This window comes from Perognathus longimembris, chromosome 4 (assembly GCF_023159225.1).
Source record: "Perognathus longimembris pacificus isolate PPM17 chromosome 4, ASM2315922v1, whole genome shotgun sequence".
Taxonomy (NCBI): Eukaryota; Metazoa; Chordata; class Mammalia; order Rodentia; family Heteromyidae; genus Perognathus; species Perognathus longimembris.
The window spans coordinates 21,849,645-21,867,173 of NC_063164.1; the positions used below are offsets into that span (position 1 = coordinate 21,849,645).

The window sequence follows — 17,529 nt, forward strand, 5'->3', positions numbered from 1 at the left end:
TCAAAAAATTTTATCTGAGTTATAGTGGTTTTTCAAGACTAGAATTCTTTTGTGCTTCATTACTATTTTTTAATGTCTATGGTCAACTATACATAGAAGGAAAGGTATGTACAAACAGTTTTCTGTTTCTAAAAATAAGAGAAAGAAATCTTGATACAACCTAGCTGTTACTTGGGCAATAAGTACTCCCTATAGAAGACTGTCTAAGGGCTGGGAATATGGCCTAGTGGCAAGAGTGCTTGCCTCCTATACATGAAGCCCTGGGTTCGATTCCCCAGTACCAGATATATATAGAAAGTGGCCAGAAGTGGCGCTGTGGCTCAAGTGGCAGAGTGCTAGCCTTGAGCAAAAAGAAGCCAGAGACAGTGCTCACGCCCTGAGTCCAAGCCCAGGACTGGCAAAAAAAAAAAGAAGACTGTCTAGAGCATTTGTATTAGAAAACCTAATATTAAAGCCAAATGACTGAAAAGTGAGGATCTGTTTGGTCTGCAGATTAATACATACAATATATGCTACCAATGACATTGAGAATTCGGATGACATAAATACCATAAAAGATAAGCAATGGGTGGGAGATCCTGATCTCATTGGACATAATTGGAAAAAGTAAATCAATTCCACTCTCAAGGGCCGGGAACTCAGCTTAGTGAGCACGAATTGAGGGCTGATAGAGCATGCTGGCATAAGGCAAGTGTGAAGGAAGATAATTGCTCAGTAGAAAATGTTTGAGTATGAAGTTTGAGACCTAAGGGCATATATGTTTGTCCCTAAAGCACACCGAAAAAAGTCGATGGTTTTAAAGGACAGAAAGCAGCTGGTAGTAGTTTAAGCCAAGACACTGCTTCCATTAAAAGTTCCCCCCACCCCAAAAGGCAGCACACCTGTGAATGTTCATGTGTGATTGTCATGAATACTAGATGAACTCATTATATCCAGCCCTATCACAATGAATACTAAATGAGCCATGATGATGGGGCAGTTAAAATAAAGTATTATACTGAACAAAGTTTGGTGCCAAAGGAGATAACTCTTGTTATCAAGAGGGTCGGCCATCATTCTGGTCCTATTATTATTTCACTAAGGCTCTCTCTTGCTCCGTATACATTTGACCACAGGTCAGAAAGCAGAGGAAAGGCTATTTTTAAATTTAGACCACAAAAAATCATTCTCATTGTTACATCTCACTGTCCTTTCCCTTTTAAGAATGAGTCAATTTTATCCCATTTTCTAAATTCACTATTCTTTTCATTGACCTTGGGCTTTTGAATTGATGTGTACATTTCACTACAAAAAATCTAGGGCAGAAAAGCAAGACTCTTACCTGTTTCACCCATGGGTGGATGTTTTTCTTTAACCTCAGCTCCCGTGTCTGGGCCTCAGTCAATCCTAGGCATTTTGAAATCTGTTTGTCTGAGAACCCAATCTCCTTGGCCTTTCTCAGGGTTTCCTCTGAAACTGACTCACTGAGAATGAATGGAAATGATAAATTCCAACTTCAGACTAGTGACATTAAGAACAGTGAACCACTTAGTGTCGAAACATCTTCGGCTTCTTATTTCCCAAATCAGCCTGCATGAAACCTGAGAGCTAGGTACCAGTGGCTTCCCCCTGGGCTCCTCCCTCAACGCCCCCTCTAAAATGCTGATTTATTGCACTGGTGAATTTTCTTATTCAACTATAGTCGGAGATCTCCTCTAAATCAAGTAGTCTTTTCTATACATTCAATTCCCTCCACCTGAGATTATTTTCCCATTGTTATATCCCATTCTTTAGAAAGACAACTACTTTGACTTGCTCTTCGCTGTGCCTCAGCCTAATTTATCTACTCACAAATCTATTTGCTATCTTGTTTTATTTTGTTTTGTTTTTCCTATGGAACATACTTCCAGTCTGTATACCTTTGCACTCTCAATAGAGTTATAACTTCTTTTGTTTATTCAACAAATATTTGTTTAAAAAATAAGACAAATTTTGCTAATTTTCTTTCTTACAGACAAGAAAAGTGTTTGAAATCAGCTTGGTACTAAATTTCAAACTCTGTAGACAAAAGCAATTTGCAAAGAATTAAGGTACAGAGAAGAAAATGCTACTGTAAAACATCTTTTACCAAACACCTGTGGGCTATTTCAAGCATTCAGGAATACAATAAAATTCAATTATAGCACTTTTATGGTCAACACAATGCAACAAAAACCTAATTGTGTTAAAAGAAGATTTAACTTGTACTAAAAAGAACATTTCCATGAAACCATGTTAATATGATACAATTGAATTAAATCTCTTGCATTTCATTCACTCAAACTTTTAATTGTTTTTATCTAATTAGTTCATATACTGAGTTTTGAGATGAATCAAACTAGCAGATAAATTGGCATTTTCTCTTGTTTCCTGGTATCAATATTAGGGTTTTGCTTGTTTGTTTAGTTGGTTGGTTGGTTTTCTTGGTACATGGCTCTCCCCACTCAATTTATTTATTTATTTTTTAAAGCAAATACAGCAAATTTATTTCATCTCACCAAAACACCCTAAAGGCCTGAAAGTTTAAAAATAAAGATAAACTTTAAAGAATTTAATGCCACATGGAAGTGCCCAGCACAATTGCTACAACATAGGCTTCTGTCCTCTCTTTCTCTGTCCCTGGTTTCACAGCTAAGTATATATATAATCAAACTGAATTACAGAGAGGATACAGTTTCATACATTAGGCATTGGATACATTTATTGTACTGTTTGTTACCTCGTCCCTCATTCCCCCCTCCCCCCTCCTTCTTTCCCTTCCCCCTCCCCCCCATGAGTTGTCCAGTTGTTCAGTTCATTTTCACCAGTTTGTAAGTATTGCTTTTGTAGTTGTTTTCTTGGTACACTGGCTCTCCCCACTCAGTTTATTTCTTCATTTCATCTAAATTCTGTCCTTTCACAAATCAATATGTATAATTTATTATTTTCATCCTATTTTAATTTTTGATATTCAAGTTTTTATTAATCACTCCCTAAGAGCAATAAATTTAGTTTGGCTAACTCTTCAGTACAAACTATTATAATAGTGTTACTCATTACAACATGTGCCAAGCCCTGTGCTACCACGTACATACTCCATACTCTATCCAATATTTCATCTAAAATTTGAACTATCTAAAGTGGTTATTTCATCTAAAGTTTAGTTAACAACATTATAAATTAAAATTTATAATCTATCCTCACACCAGCCACTCAGTTAAATTACAAAGTGAAGATTATAATCATCACATTTATTTCTGCTGAAAAGTGCTACTCAATAAAATATGGAAGAATATCCAATGAATGATAGAGCATAATTCAAAACAACTTATATCTAGTAGGATCCAGTGACTGCTCCTATACGGAGAAAAAAATACTAAGGCCTTTGAGGGAGGAGAATAGACCGATAAAGAAAGTTCAACTCTGTTAGATAAAGAAGTTGACGTGCTATATAGGAAAAGTTATCTATGTTTGCACCCATTGGAGGTAACAACGGACATGGTAAGTATAGAAAATAGACTAAGGATTAGTAATGAGAGAGAAGGAATAGAAAACCAATTGAGCAGAGTAAACCAACACTCATTGTCATTCTTTGTGTTTAATGCCTACTGAAGAGGTGCAGTGCCTCATGCCTATGCTACTTCTGTGAATGATGAAAGATGGAATACTGCAGCTTTATATTCAAGAAGATCAAATTATGAGAAAGACAAATAGCCATTGATACGTTTGCACTGCAGGAGGTTCTATGACAGAAATCTGGACAAGAGGAAGCTGTGGACATGGCCAGGCCTCCAGTTCCTGAAGGGAAACTTTGAGAACACTCCCTCAGAGATTGTGACTAAGCTTTTGAGAGATGTTGAAACACCTAAGTTTATATTTACTTTCAGTTTTAAACAAATTAAAAAAGGATTTTTTTCTTCTTGCTACTGTTATGCCTGTTGTGAGTGCCCCCGCTTCCCTTACTAAGAAGATATTCCTACAGTTTCTTGCCTGTAAGTAGGCATTCAAGCTTCTGCTTGAAAGTTAGAATGAGAGATGACATTCTTTTAAAAAATAAAATCTCTGTATGTTTTACAGACTTCATTCATATGGTTTAGCTGCATTAAAAAAGCCATACATTTGCTCTGATCTGTAATTTTATTTAAAACACAGCCATGATTCTTGGGTTCCATGGAAAAAAAGAGCATACGTATAGAAGAAAGAAAATGCCTACATACAGGTTTTTCTTACTAAGGCATTTTTTAATCATTGCTGGACAGCAATGAAGAAAATGCAAAGAATAAATTTTCAATATTACCTTTTTTTCATTGCTCTCTCTAATACAAAACTCCTATTTTACTACTGTAAAGACAACCATTTAACTTAAATAATTAAAGCTCTAGTCCTAAAAAAAAGTGATCCACATATACTTACAAAGAAACAAAATCACACAAAAACAAGGAGGGCAGGAGGGAAGAAGGGGGTAAAACAAAAAAGAAAAAGAGAAAGAGAAAGGTCCATGGAGAGCACTGATCTTGTGCATACAAAGAGAAGTGAAGTAGTGCTGTCAAGACTAACAGAGTCAGTACTGTTCTCTCTTAGCCTCTCCCTACCCCAGAGATCTTTCATTATTTAAAGACAGCTACTGGAAGAGCAAAAGTAATGCAAAATAATGATTATGAATGATTTTTTAATACAAGTAAAACTGTTTCAGCATAGCCTTCCTTTAAATCATATGAGAGCAGAAGTTTGAAACACATATATCATCCTAGACCTGTGCACATTTTAGGCTTACTAGCTGATCCTTAGAACAACTTCTGCTAAACAACTAGAAAATAAATAACTAGAACAATAAGGTGACATATTTTAATGACATGATATTTTTAAAACTAGAATGCCACATTAATACATTCATACTCATCAATCTTAACTGTAATGCTAATGTTCGATAGTAGTGCTCTTATGGAGTTCAAAATGATGTTCATTCTCTTTGTTCTCACTCTTTAGGTTGTATGCATAACTTGCATTGCTCTGCAGTTCTCACTGAGAAATAAGGGTTGATCCAGATCCACCAGAGCAATTACAAAGACAAGCGAGATTAACAGTCCTTTTCAAAGGAAGGTTTGCACAAGCTATGCCTAACTCCAACACAGGGAGCTGGTTAACATCCTCTACATTTTCCTTTTATTGGATCTTTCTTCGGCTTCTATATAAAACAAGGTTGGCTGGCATGTCATGATACACAGAAGAAAACTGACTTCCTTCCCAACTTATTTTCATGTTGTGTCCCATTTAATAAAATATAAGAAGATGGGCTGGGGATATGGCCTAGTGGCAAGAGTGCTTGCCTTGTATACATGAGGCCCTGGGTTCGATTCCCCAGCACCACATATACAGAAAACGGCCAGAAGTGGCTCTGTGGCTCAAGTGGCAGAGTGCTAGCCTTGAGCAAAAAGAAGCCAGGGACAGTGCTCAGGCCCTGAGTTCAAGGCCCAGGACTGGCCAAAAAAAAAAAAAAAATATATATATATATATATATATATATATATATATATATATATAAAGAGATAGTGTTAAGACATGATTCATTGGCTTTAGGCCAGTGAGTTAAATAAAGTTAAACCTTCTCAGAGACAGATTCAAGATGAATAACCTTAAATGAGCATAAAGCCCATTTAGCCATGTGCAGATTCAGATGTTTTCCTGCTCCTTATACCCATATCATGTTACTATCCTCTATTCTGTCTGCTATAAAGAACTCTCAGCATATTAAGTCAAGGGTTTTTTCCTCTTTGTTTTCTTTTTTCAATCAACAAGGTAGAATTTTACTTTAGGAACCAGGCTATGAAATTTTATTTTATTTTTTACAAAAGAAAGTGAAACCTTAATTTGGAACAAGCCCAAAACACAATAATTACTAAAAGAAATGTAAGGCCTGCATTTGTAATTCAAACTGCTTTTATTTAAGCCTCAATAGAAAATGCTCCATTTATGTGGTAAATCAAGGGAGCATTCAAATTGAGCACATTGCAGTAAGATATATTATCTTTCTGTTATGTGATACATATCTGTACGTGCTACTCTTTTGTTTTTACTCTTTCCAACACGTGCACATTAATTCCATACTGCAGAACTGGATCTGCTGAAATATCCTATACGTACATTTCTTTCCCTAACAGTTTTCCTTGCCTCCAAAGTTCAAGAGCAAAACCTTCAAAGGTTAGGCTTTCATCACTAGGTAATAAAAATCTAAATACTAAACGAAAGATATGCCAAATAGCTATGATGCTGGCCTTTTTGTAATTGCCAGTTTCTCTCTACTTAATGACACCACAAAATTTTAGAGAGAGAAAAGTATCTTAAAACAAGACATTCAGACTTTTATACACTCACTTATCTTTGGCCTAGGCAGGCAATCTCTAATGTTTCCCTAAAACTCTTTCTCCCTCTCCCTCACTTCTTTCTTTCTCTCTTCCAAGATAGATTGTGTTGTTGTTTTAAAATTCTACCCTATTGTCTCTGAAAAACTTTCTCCACTCACACTTAGTCTTCAATAATAAATAAGAGGAAATAGAATAAATTCTCCCTAATGAGGAAATTTCCACCTGCCAAAGAGAAGCTAGGCCAAACTATTAACTGACTGGAGGAATGCCTGCAGCATGGCAGTTACCAGGGGAGCTGTACAGTCACACCATCTTCCCTGCACTTGACTGGTTTCTATTGGATCCACCAACTCAAAAGTAATACTAAACAAAGTTCCCTCCAGATTCCACTAGTTTTCATGTGAAAACCAGCACTTCACTTGGCCTACAATTATGACATCGAATTGCAATGTTATTATTATCCTTTAAGAAAGAAATAAAAGGCAGGAGCAGAAGTCATTAGGCCTTAGTCAGACTTTGTTCTTTGACACATGGCTCTGCGTCCTTCCCTGGAAGTTTTGCACCGCTTCACTGATTACTTGTGACATTTCACAAGTCTAAGACTATGCCACCATCATAATAATATCACCTGTGAAGAAACTGTCTTGTCTTCTTTTCATTTGAAGAGATAGGTTGTACCTATTTTCTAAAGAGAAGCACACAAGACATTTTCTTTTTCAAAAATGTATAGCATCTAGAAGAGCAAAGAATTTAAGAGAAAAAAGAATAAAACTCTTGATAGTAGGTAAATGTCTCTCCATTTTTAAAATTTTTACTTATATTTGTTTTGTTTTCTAATGCAAGGCCTCGTGATGTAGCCCAGGCTAGCCTCAAATTCACCATCCTCCTTCCTCCATCTTCCAACTGTTGGGATTTTAGATCACTATGCTCAAACTCTACAACTCTTTTAAGCTTTGAGACAGCCAACAGCTAAGACTTGTTTCTGCACAAACAATCAGGTTTTTGCAGCTTAAGATCATGATGTTCCTAATTCATATAAAGGACAAACACCTACACCACTGTTCCGCTGAAACCATAATTTAATTTTTACATATTGGTTTTCCACAGATGGCATGCTTAAACTCCAATTCACCTATCACCAGACCAAAACAAAAACTGTATGAGATGCATAGAACATGGGATGACAATCAGGAACACAACCATGTTACAAGAATGTATCACAAAGTAGGCTACTACACTTGTAAAAACAAACCTCTGATCAAATAAGTATCATATGATTGGAATGAAATAAAAGTCAAACTTTATACTATGACATATTGTTTCTGTTGGTGCTGACTAACGCATTTATCACTGAGTTAATTAATTAATTTGGCTAGTCCTGGGGCTTGAACTCTGGGCCTAGGTGCTATCCTTGAATTTCTTTTGCTCAAGGCTAGCACTCTACCACTTGAGCCACAGTGCTGCTTCGGTTTTTTCTGAGTACTTTATTGGAGACAAGAGTCTCCTGGACTTCCTAGCCTGGCTGGCTTCAAACCGTGATCCTCCGACCTCAGACTCCTGAGTAGCTAGGATGACAGATATGAGCCACTAGTGCCAGTTATTTATCATTTTAGATCTAGCCAATGTATCCGTTCCGCAGAATATCTTATATTTTATCAAACAAAATCCTAGGTTTTCCATGAACATAGATGCAGAATTACAAGGCCTCAGCAGAAAACTGAGAACTGATGGTGCTTTTGATGTATTACAGTATATCTACTAATAAGCTCATTTGAAAGTCCTCTGTCACTTTCTTTTTACTTAAATCAAGTCAGGTTTGTGCAAAGGATTTCCCAAACATCACATATACTGTCCTAAGCAACAAATGTATAACTTTCAAAGCATAACTGATCTGTAACATCTCAAAACTGGTGAAATCTTATAATGAGTTCACAACTTTCTTGAGAAAGATAGTGCTTGTTGAATACAAATGCCAGAGGAAAACAAGAAGAAAATGACCAAAACAAAGGAAAAAGAGATTAAGAGGGGAAGGGGTAGAAAGAATGTAGCAGAACATAGCAGGCCAAGTCACCTAAGTCTAGCCCATCTCTATTCTGCCTCTTCCTTTCCTAGGTAGCATACCTCTACCTAAACGTAAGGCACTAAGTAAGCAGCACTGCACTTTTTATTAGTTCAAAAGTCAAAACTGATCTGGAAAGAATGTGCTCTTGGGCTTTGACTGGACCATCCAGAAGCATGGTCACATCTTACTACTACTAGAGATAGAATCCCACACTCCATCTCCCAAGGTCAAACATGGAGGCAAATCAGGTATTAATTAGCAGGTGAGAAAATTCTGTGGGTCAGCAACTAATTATCCAGCTTCTGTAATTATAGCTCTGGCAGCTTGTTCTGTCTAAATTGAATTTTCAATCTATCCTCAGCTGCTTTATCTAGCTCTATATGAATTTAAGGACAGTACATGGGCACTTTGTCAATAGAAAAATGTGTGTTTACATGTATGCAGACTTTACGTAAAGAAAAACCTAAAAAGAATACTCACTTTGGTACTTATACCCTTGAAAATTCTGTTTACCTGGCCAGAAGGTGACCCCCAGGCTTTCTCCCAGCCAGGTTCTCTGTGTGTTCCCCACTAGGGTTTGGAAAAGACCACATTGCTCACAATGCTTCTGCTCTAAGTGGGGTCAACAATTTCAGGCAGGGAAGCAGGCAGCTCACAACTTGACAGCTAAGGAGGAACTGATCTCCAGCTGTCAGGTTAAAGCCAGATCTCTAAAGGGAAGCTTTTGCAAAGGGTTAGTGACTGCAAGCCGAGGCAGAAGCTCTGAGTTACATTTCCCACTTTCCTCTGACTGGCATGACACAAAGAATGACACATACCTCAGTGTGACTCAGTTTCACCACTCACAAAATTAGAACAGTAATATTTTTCCACAGAATTAAAATAATAGAAATGCACTTGAAGGTCATCAGAAAAACGTATATTATAAACACTCCTTGTGTCCTGCCTTAACCTTCTTAATCATATCCTCCAATGTAAGTGAAAATACTTAGGAATATTTCTCAATAACAATTTTCACAAAATACAAAAAGTTGAAATTATGGATATTTAAATGAAATGTAAACAGTTGGTTTGGCTTGTCCTAAACAGATAATGGAGACTTGAAAATGCATATGTAACCTCTGTTTAACAATACAATTAACTAAATCACTTTTATTAGAAAATGTATTTTAATGGAGTCCTATCAAATCTATGGCATCATCTAAAATATCCTATTTTATACATGGAACATAAAAGAAAATTAAAGGTAGAATGAACTTTTGGCACTAGTTAACAAGATATAAAATTTCCCAAAGTAACATTCCTAATTTATATAGAAAAGAATATTCAGGCCTATGTAAGGCCCTAGCTTTAGAATTCATGAAGAGTTTCATTATATAAGTGGTTTAGCGGATGAAGAATAAAAATCATAGAATAGTAATAATATACATCATAACTGATAAAATTATTTCATTCTATTGTTAAGTGTTTTACATTTAGTATATTATATATTCAGCTAGCTGTACATCTGTCTAGTAAAATAAGAAAGTAGTATTTTTTACCAGGGTGAAGCTGAGAAACAGAGTGAGTGGGTTGTTTTGAAAAGACATAGATCATCTTCTGCAAATCAAACAAGAGAGCTCCACTAAAGTGTGCAAACATCTTCATTCCCCGTTCTACATCTCAAGCAGTAAATGGTGTCATCAACATATATTATTCTATCATACAAATGATAATATTCAAAGGCATTATAATTCTATTTCCTAAATTACTCCTACATCTAATATTTCAAGGCTGACTTTTTCTTCCAGAAATTATAACCAGAGAGTAAAGCACTGACTGTTCTCTTTCTCCTGTCTAAGTTTTAATAACTGGTAGGTGATACTTTCCCACCTAGAAACTACAATGAAATGTAAGCACAGAACATTCTTGTCTGATTTTTCCATGCCTCATGAGCAAGCTAAATAAAAAGCCAATAGAAACTAGTATGTGTAGGAGGGGACATTCAACGGGAGTGTTCTAGCTAAGGTGACACCTGCATTATTACATCTGCCAGAAGTTTGTGGCTGCAGGGAAATGGCCAACTTTACTGAGCTCAATTTAGCACTTGAATGCCCAAGTGGAACTCACCAGGCTTGCCCTAGATTGTTTTCCTAAGCAATAGGCATGCCTATGATTTTTCAACACTCACCAATGAGCCTATTTTATCACACTGAACATAGTAATGTTCAGAGGAAAATTAGACCTTTCAATACTTCACTACAAAGAAGGGGGAAAATATCAATAGAAAATTTGTATAGTATACAGGGCATCTATAGTATTTTGCATAAAAGTAATTTGTATTAAAAATCATTATGTATACATGTCAACAATTACAAAAACAACAATTTTGAAAAAAGGAGTATGTGTATGATTACTTCACTAAAAAATATGTTGCCAGATGCCAGTAACTCACACCTGTAGTCTAGCTACTCAGGAGGGTGGGACCTAAGGATTGTGATACAAAGCTATCCTGGGCAAGAATGCCACTGAGAATCTTATCTCCAATAAATTACCAAAATGCTGGAAGTGGAGCTGTGACTCAAGTGGTAGAGCAATAGCTTTTAGCAAAAGAAGTTCAGGGACAGCAGCCAGGCCCTTCATTAAAGCCCTATGACCAACAAAAACATTAAAATAAAATAAATTCATAAAACTAAATCATATAGTAACATTCATTCTTGTTATTTTGTTGGCAGTACTAGGATTTGAACTCAGAGACTTACACTTGCTAGACTGGCACACTATCAATTACTTGATCCATGCTTTCAGCCCTTTATGCTTTATTTAGTTTTTATATAGGGTTTCACATTGCTTCCCAGGGCTGATTTCATATAACTCTCTTCCTACCTACAACCCCACATAGCTAAGATTACAGGCATCAACTACCATGCCTATTTGAGGCAGAAGCTCAATAAACTTATGCCAACTGTGTTATTTAACTTCATCTCCCTGATCTCCACTTCCTAAAGAGCTAAGGTTATAAATGTGAGTCACCATGTTCAACCTATGAAATACTCTGATTATAACAAGCATTATTTTCATATTCAGGATAAAGTAGAGAAATATTCAGCATTCATCCTGTGCCAGAAATCTTTTGTGCTTAATTTCATTTTAATATTCAAACAAAATTATGAATTGGTCTTTAGCACAGAAGGCTGAGATGTTAGAGAAATGAGCAATGGACCTACAATTCCACTGTGTGTAACACAAAAAGCCAAACTATGAAATTCTGTAGCTTGTGTTCTTTCAATGCACAAGGAAGATCCATGCCTAGCACTCCATAGCTTAGTCTCAAAGTCTCCCCTCTTCTCCTAGATGAGATCCCAGTTGGTGATTTTCCCAGGCACTTATGTGAAAATGGCAGAGACTTGGGCACATTGGTAGCAGGACCATATTAAGGCAGGAGACATTTAGGGTACTCCCAGAAGATAGCAAACAAATACTTTCTGGGCCCACAATGAAAGCCAGTCTTCCCAACATGGAAGAAGTTGAAAATCATGAATGAAGCAAAGTGAACCATAAGAAAATGTGAATGCAAAAAGATAATGAATCTTCTGCATCCTGCTCTAAACTGACATATGTAAGTCCATACTATCATGCCAGCCTTTTTGTGAAGAACTATTATTACTGTTAGAGTGGTACCTGCCTGGAGAATAAACCTGTCTGGATATTCAGAAATTACTGAGGAAAAACGAAAAGGACTGTGGTTCAAGCTAGTGGGGAGAAAAATCAAAATAAGGACAAGAAACAAGTCCCAGACAATTGTAATCAATCAGCTTTGATAACCTTACATCCCATAGAGGGTACAGACAGCTGACATCAGTGCCTGTCCATTCTTTTTATTTATCTAACATTTCCTAAATAATAATCATTATCAAATTGCTTATACACATGAATGACACTTCAAAAATAAGTTAAATGAACAGCAAACTCTCGCACACAATAAATTTTAGGTTTACAGATGCCATGAGCCACTTTTTGAATCTCATTCTAGGTCTTTGGTTTTAGCCCTACAATAAAAATGGTAACCTCCTTGGATCAAAATAAAGTTATATACTGGGTATTTTACTCATCTAAATTACAAAAGGCTCCACATAGAGTGTTTTATAGAGATGATTATAAACAAATATTTATGCTAGATATAAAAGAAAGTATATTTATAAATATATTTATATCAGAAAATGGAGACTGAACATGTCAATTACCAATGAATAAATTTACTGAAGAATATGTGAAGTCAGAAGATATTATCCATGATCTATGACAGCAAGTTATTCCAGTCCTCCAAGGAACTTTTTTTGCTATCGATCTACACTTATTTCTGCTTAGTTAGAATCTCTACCAGCCTTCTGGCTGTACCAAAACTACTCAATTAAAACATTAAATTTTTCCAAAGATCAGAATGTATATCAAGTGGAAATTTAGATCACATCTGCTGTTTTCCAACCCAGGTCTCTTTCACTGCTACTTATGGCATCCTGTAAGTTTCTAGCACCCTCATGTGGTTTAATTGGAGTGTTTTCCTAAGGAATTGGAAATCAGCTGCTGAAACTGAACAGTAGAACAGACTATAATTCAACATGGAACTTCGGCTGGCCTCATAAACCAAGAAAGGAAATCTTCAGTCAGCAAAATTTTAAGAAGGAATAGGCTCAATTTCTAACTTATTTGTTACCTGCTGTCATTTTATGTGATTGCAACAAAGGTTGATTTACAAGAAACTGTAATATAATCCATTTCATCTTCCTTTTAGAGGAAAATTCCAATGTTCAAAATCAAGAATTTGACATGGGCAATTATTGAACTGAGTTACAAATAGCACCCAATTTTGCTCTAAAAGAAAAGCAAGCACTCTTATTATCTACCTTGTATACATCTCAATTAGGCGAATAAAACAAGCCAGAGATATGCTGTCGTTAATGTGGCTAAAAAGATGAGGGAATCTCAATTTCTGACTACCTTAGGCATAATTATGAGCAATTAAATTATCCCCATTTTCTTTATTTCTCAAAACATATTCCTAGGCTTGTGGGTAAGACTTCTTTTCAATAATAGTGTATTTCAGAATCTTCTTCAAAGGGAGAAACTTAAAAGGACCAGGCTGTCTTTCTTCATTTGGTAATAAATGCTCTCCTTTGTCAGAGATACCTGTTTAGAATTTATCTATGATTTCATAAACCCTGAGATATCACAGCACTCAGATTTCTCAAGAAAAATAAATTAGTAGATTTGAAAGCACTGACATCAACCAGTATATTCTCAGCATTAATTGAAATAATTGGCTATGAAGGAAATAAAAATGTAAATTAGTAAGAGGTAAAGAGTCTATTAGTAGAAACATGGATGTGCCTTATTTGTAGGCTGAAGTGGAAGTCTCCGTATTAGAAGCATCAGCAGAATAATGCAAGAGGAGTGAATTTTCTCAACAAAGCATAGCAATCTGTAGGCCGATATTAAAAGGTAATACTCGGCTCCAGCAGTTAAGAGAAGATTCATAGAAAATAGGAGTCTTACTCATTATTAAATTGCAGATGAATAGAACTGAAATCTAGGTATTGTTTGATCATTAAAACACTTTTCATAAGCATATAATATAAACTCAAAATACCTAGTAAAAGCATTACCATGATTATGGCAAAGAGGAAGTAGAAAGTGATTTAAAAATATTACTAGATTGCTCTCAAAACATAATACCTGAAAAACATGCTAGGTGTCTTCTGGCTAGGCTTAATATATATTTTTTTAGTATTGGTATCATTTACCTCAATGAAGCCGTTTTATCTAAGTGCTTGTAAGGATAAAAAAACAATGTAAAATTTACACTAAAGATAAGTAGCGAAAACCCAGGAAGGAAAACCTTACCTCTTGAGTCCTTTCAGGGTCTTTTCCATGTTTAAAATGTCACGCATCTTATACAAGAACCACTTGTCAATGGAAGTAAGCTTCACAATCTCATCAAGAGACATGTTGTCTTGTATGGCCTACCAGAAGGAGAAACGATACTCTTTTTAGCAAAGATTTTATAAATTTCTTATTTGGTTGAAAACACAAAATAGCCATTCCTCTTTTTGTTATTTGGAGAGCCTGACACTCTTAGTTGAGATATGAAACATGAAACCCGTATCTTTAATGTTCTGTCTAGCAATCCAAAGCATGGAGCTAACGGCATTCACACATGTCGTAAATACGAGGTGGACTTGAGCTATCAGAGTGGTATGCACTCACTATAGATCCAACAGGTCCCCTTTGCATCATCAGGTTAACAATTCTATGGTTGCATTTGGTCTATCTCCTTGGAATTAAAAAAAAAATATCTCCATCAAGCCAAATTGATGATAAAACCAGGCTTAGATTTTGATGTTGTCCTTTAGCTTGTAGCCTATTTTATCCCACTTTCCATATTCACACAAGCAAATAATAGTTATTAGTGATCCATGGGGCAGATTTCGCTCAGTGTTATTTCTCTACAATAGTTCATCCAAGAGGACTTCCCACAGGAAATTTTTTGGAGACAATTACTATGACTTTTCTGCAAAGGGAGGCATTTTAGAAAATCTTAACATATCTCAAAACAATAAAAGGGATAAACTAGGTTCCAATAGGCAGCTCAGCTATTTCCTCACACTTACTTTAGCAATTTCTCAAAAGTAAAATTACAACTGAGTCATCATGCTTAGTTGAAAATGCAACTTAAAGGAGAGATATACTCTCAAAGCCAATTGTTCATACCCAAAACTATTATTTTACATATGTATACAAGTGTGTTTCTCTATACACACAAACAGGTTTATATATGCATGTGCATATACATACATATGGGTACACATACATGTATATACACAGTAAAAAATAAAAATGAAACAATTTTATAATGACCCACTGAGAAATATAGTTAACTAGTAACTGCTATAATATTCTAACCAAGGAAACTTTTATTTCTTAAAGTTTTATTTATTTCTTAAAGTTTTATTTATTTCTAATATCAGGAATGGCCTAAATTTTAAGAGCTGAGCATATGACTCACAACTCTAACTGACTAGGATAAAATGACATGTAATGGGAACACTCAATGTCATGTTCGTGTCATGTTCCTTTCCTAAGACAAGCTACTTTGGTTTAATTTTTGCCAAAATTATGGTTAGATTTCCAAAGGCAACAATATGCCTTATTTTCTAAGTTAATAAAGGCACAATGGGCTTCTGACCGTCAACTGAAAAAGAGGCTTGTTACCTGTACTTTTGAAAGATCAATGATGAGCTACCTATCATTTCCAGTGCAGAAGAGCCCAGAACCCTAGTCATTCCATTGTGAGGAAAAACAAGGTACAGCTGCACGGGAAATCAAGACATGCCAGTCAGGATTTCTTCTCTCTGTCCTGCAGCTTTGCAGGCTGTAACAGTAACAATGAAGTCCACAATGACCTCAAACACATTTAAGGTATCTTTAATGTTCCCACAATAAAAAAAAATAATAATGCCCTGTATTTTCCCCAAATCAAAAGAAGTGATGATCCAGTCTTCCTGAAATAAGACCGCTGCAAAGATCAGACCTCAGAGCAAGTTGCCCTTTTCTGAGAATCATGAAAGCTAGTGAAGATTTACACACTCCCTTCATTCTTTTTCCCCTTCAGTCCTCCACTGGCCTTACACTCTTTGTCAAGCTCCTGGTTGCTGTGGAAATGAACAGTAATGATGACCTCTAACAAACAGAAATCAGTCCCTTCACCCTGACACTCCGTCAGGCAATTTATGTCTCAGACCTGCACTTCTTGCTTGTACACAGGGCACTCTGTGCACAAACAAACCTCCACGATTTTATTCTGAGTTCTCATCCCTTCATAAGTCTTTTAGAAAAGAATGGGATTTTTTTCTCTAGTTTTACAGCTTGGCTAGGACATGGCAATGCTTACCTTTCTCATCTGCCTCAAAGTCCCAGCCTTTAGGGAAAAAGAACCATTGTTTACTGTCCTTTGCTTGAAAGGGAAAGAGTATATGTGTGTATGTGAGTTGTTATGCACTCATACATGCACATATGTATAGCATGTCCTGGATTGTTTTTTGAAGTAAAGGACTAAAATAAGAGCAGTAAAGGGGGGAAAAAAAAGAAACGGTTTTTTAATTCACATCACATACTACATCCACTCCAGAACATTAATTTTCAAACTCAGTAATCAACAAAACAAATCGTCAAAAGATAATGGCATTCTCAGGACTTAAATAGCCTTCATGGAACTAGATGTCAGTGGCTCACGCTTGTAATCCTAGCTACTCAGAAGGCTGAGATTTGAGGATTGTAGCTTGAAGTGAGCCCAGACAGGAAAGTTCTTGAGACTCTTAGCTCCAATTAACCACCAAAAATATCTAGAAATGGATTTGTGGCTCATAGCAGAGCATCACTTTTGAGCCCAAAAGCTAAGAGACAGACTCCGGGCCCTGAGTTCAAGCTCTAGTACCTGCATGTACACCCAGCAAAAAATTCTGCATGTAAATACCATAGGAGTGAAGAATCTATTAGATGTAATGAATGCACTCATCTTTCCTTCCTTCCTTATGCTCTCCAGGACTCTTAGAATCTGGATATAAAAATTTGAGTGGGGGGGAAGGCAGGGGAAAAATAAAGGAGGACGTAACAAGTTGGAATGGAAATGTATGCACTGTCTTACGTATGAAACTGTAACCCCTCTGTATATCACTTTGACAATAAAGAAATAATTTTTTAAATGGAGTACAAAATACAAAGAGCATTTTTCTCTTGCCACAATGGAAAATAACAAAGTCAGACTTCTTAAAAGATAAAATTCATATTCTCCCTAACTCATGTCTGTCACACCCACCCCCCCCCCACACACACAAATGGTCAGCAGATCTTTGTGGACCCAGTGTGTATTGATACTGTTGGAGGATTAATGTGTATGCATCCTTAAATGTCAAAAAGCCATTCAGGGATTTCTGCCCAGACTGATTCCAGCTGCCAAGTCACCTTATATAGAATGGGATGAGCTGAAACTTCAAAATTCTAAGCAAAATAAATATGAAAGTAGATTAATATGCCATTTAATTTGCATGAAAAGGAGCTTGTGGGTGGAAATGA

General features: G+C 36.1%; 1 protein-coding gene across 1 annotated transcript in view; it reads right to left on the reverse strand.

Annotated features, from left to right (window-relative positions):
- Positions 1-17,529, reverse strand: part of Cps1 (carbamoyl-phosphate synthase 1) — a 101,762-nt gene that overhangs the window by 37,681 nt on the left and 46,552 nt on the right. Inside the window, exons 21-22 of the mRNA XM_048344179.1 lie at positions 14,302-14,420; positions 1,322-1,463 (exon numbers count right to left, since the gene is read on the reverse strand). Coding sequence (XP_048200136.1) covers positions 1,322-1,463; positions 14,302-14,420 — 261 coding nt within the window. The remainder of the gene's footprint in view (positions 1-1,321; positions 1,464-14,301; positions 14,421-17,529) is intronic.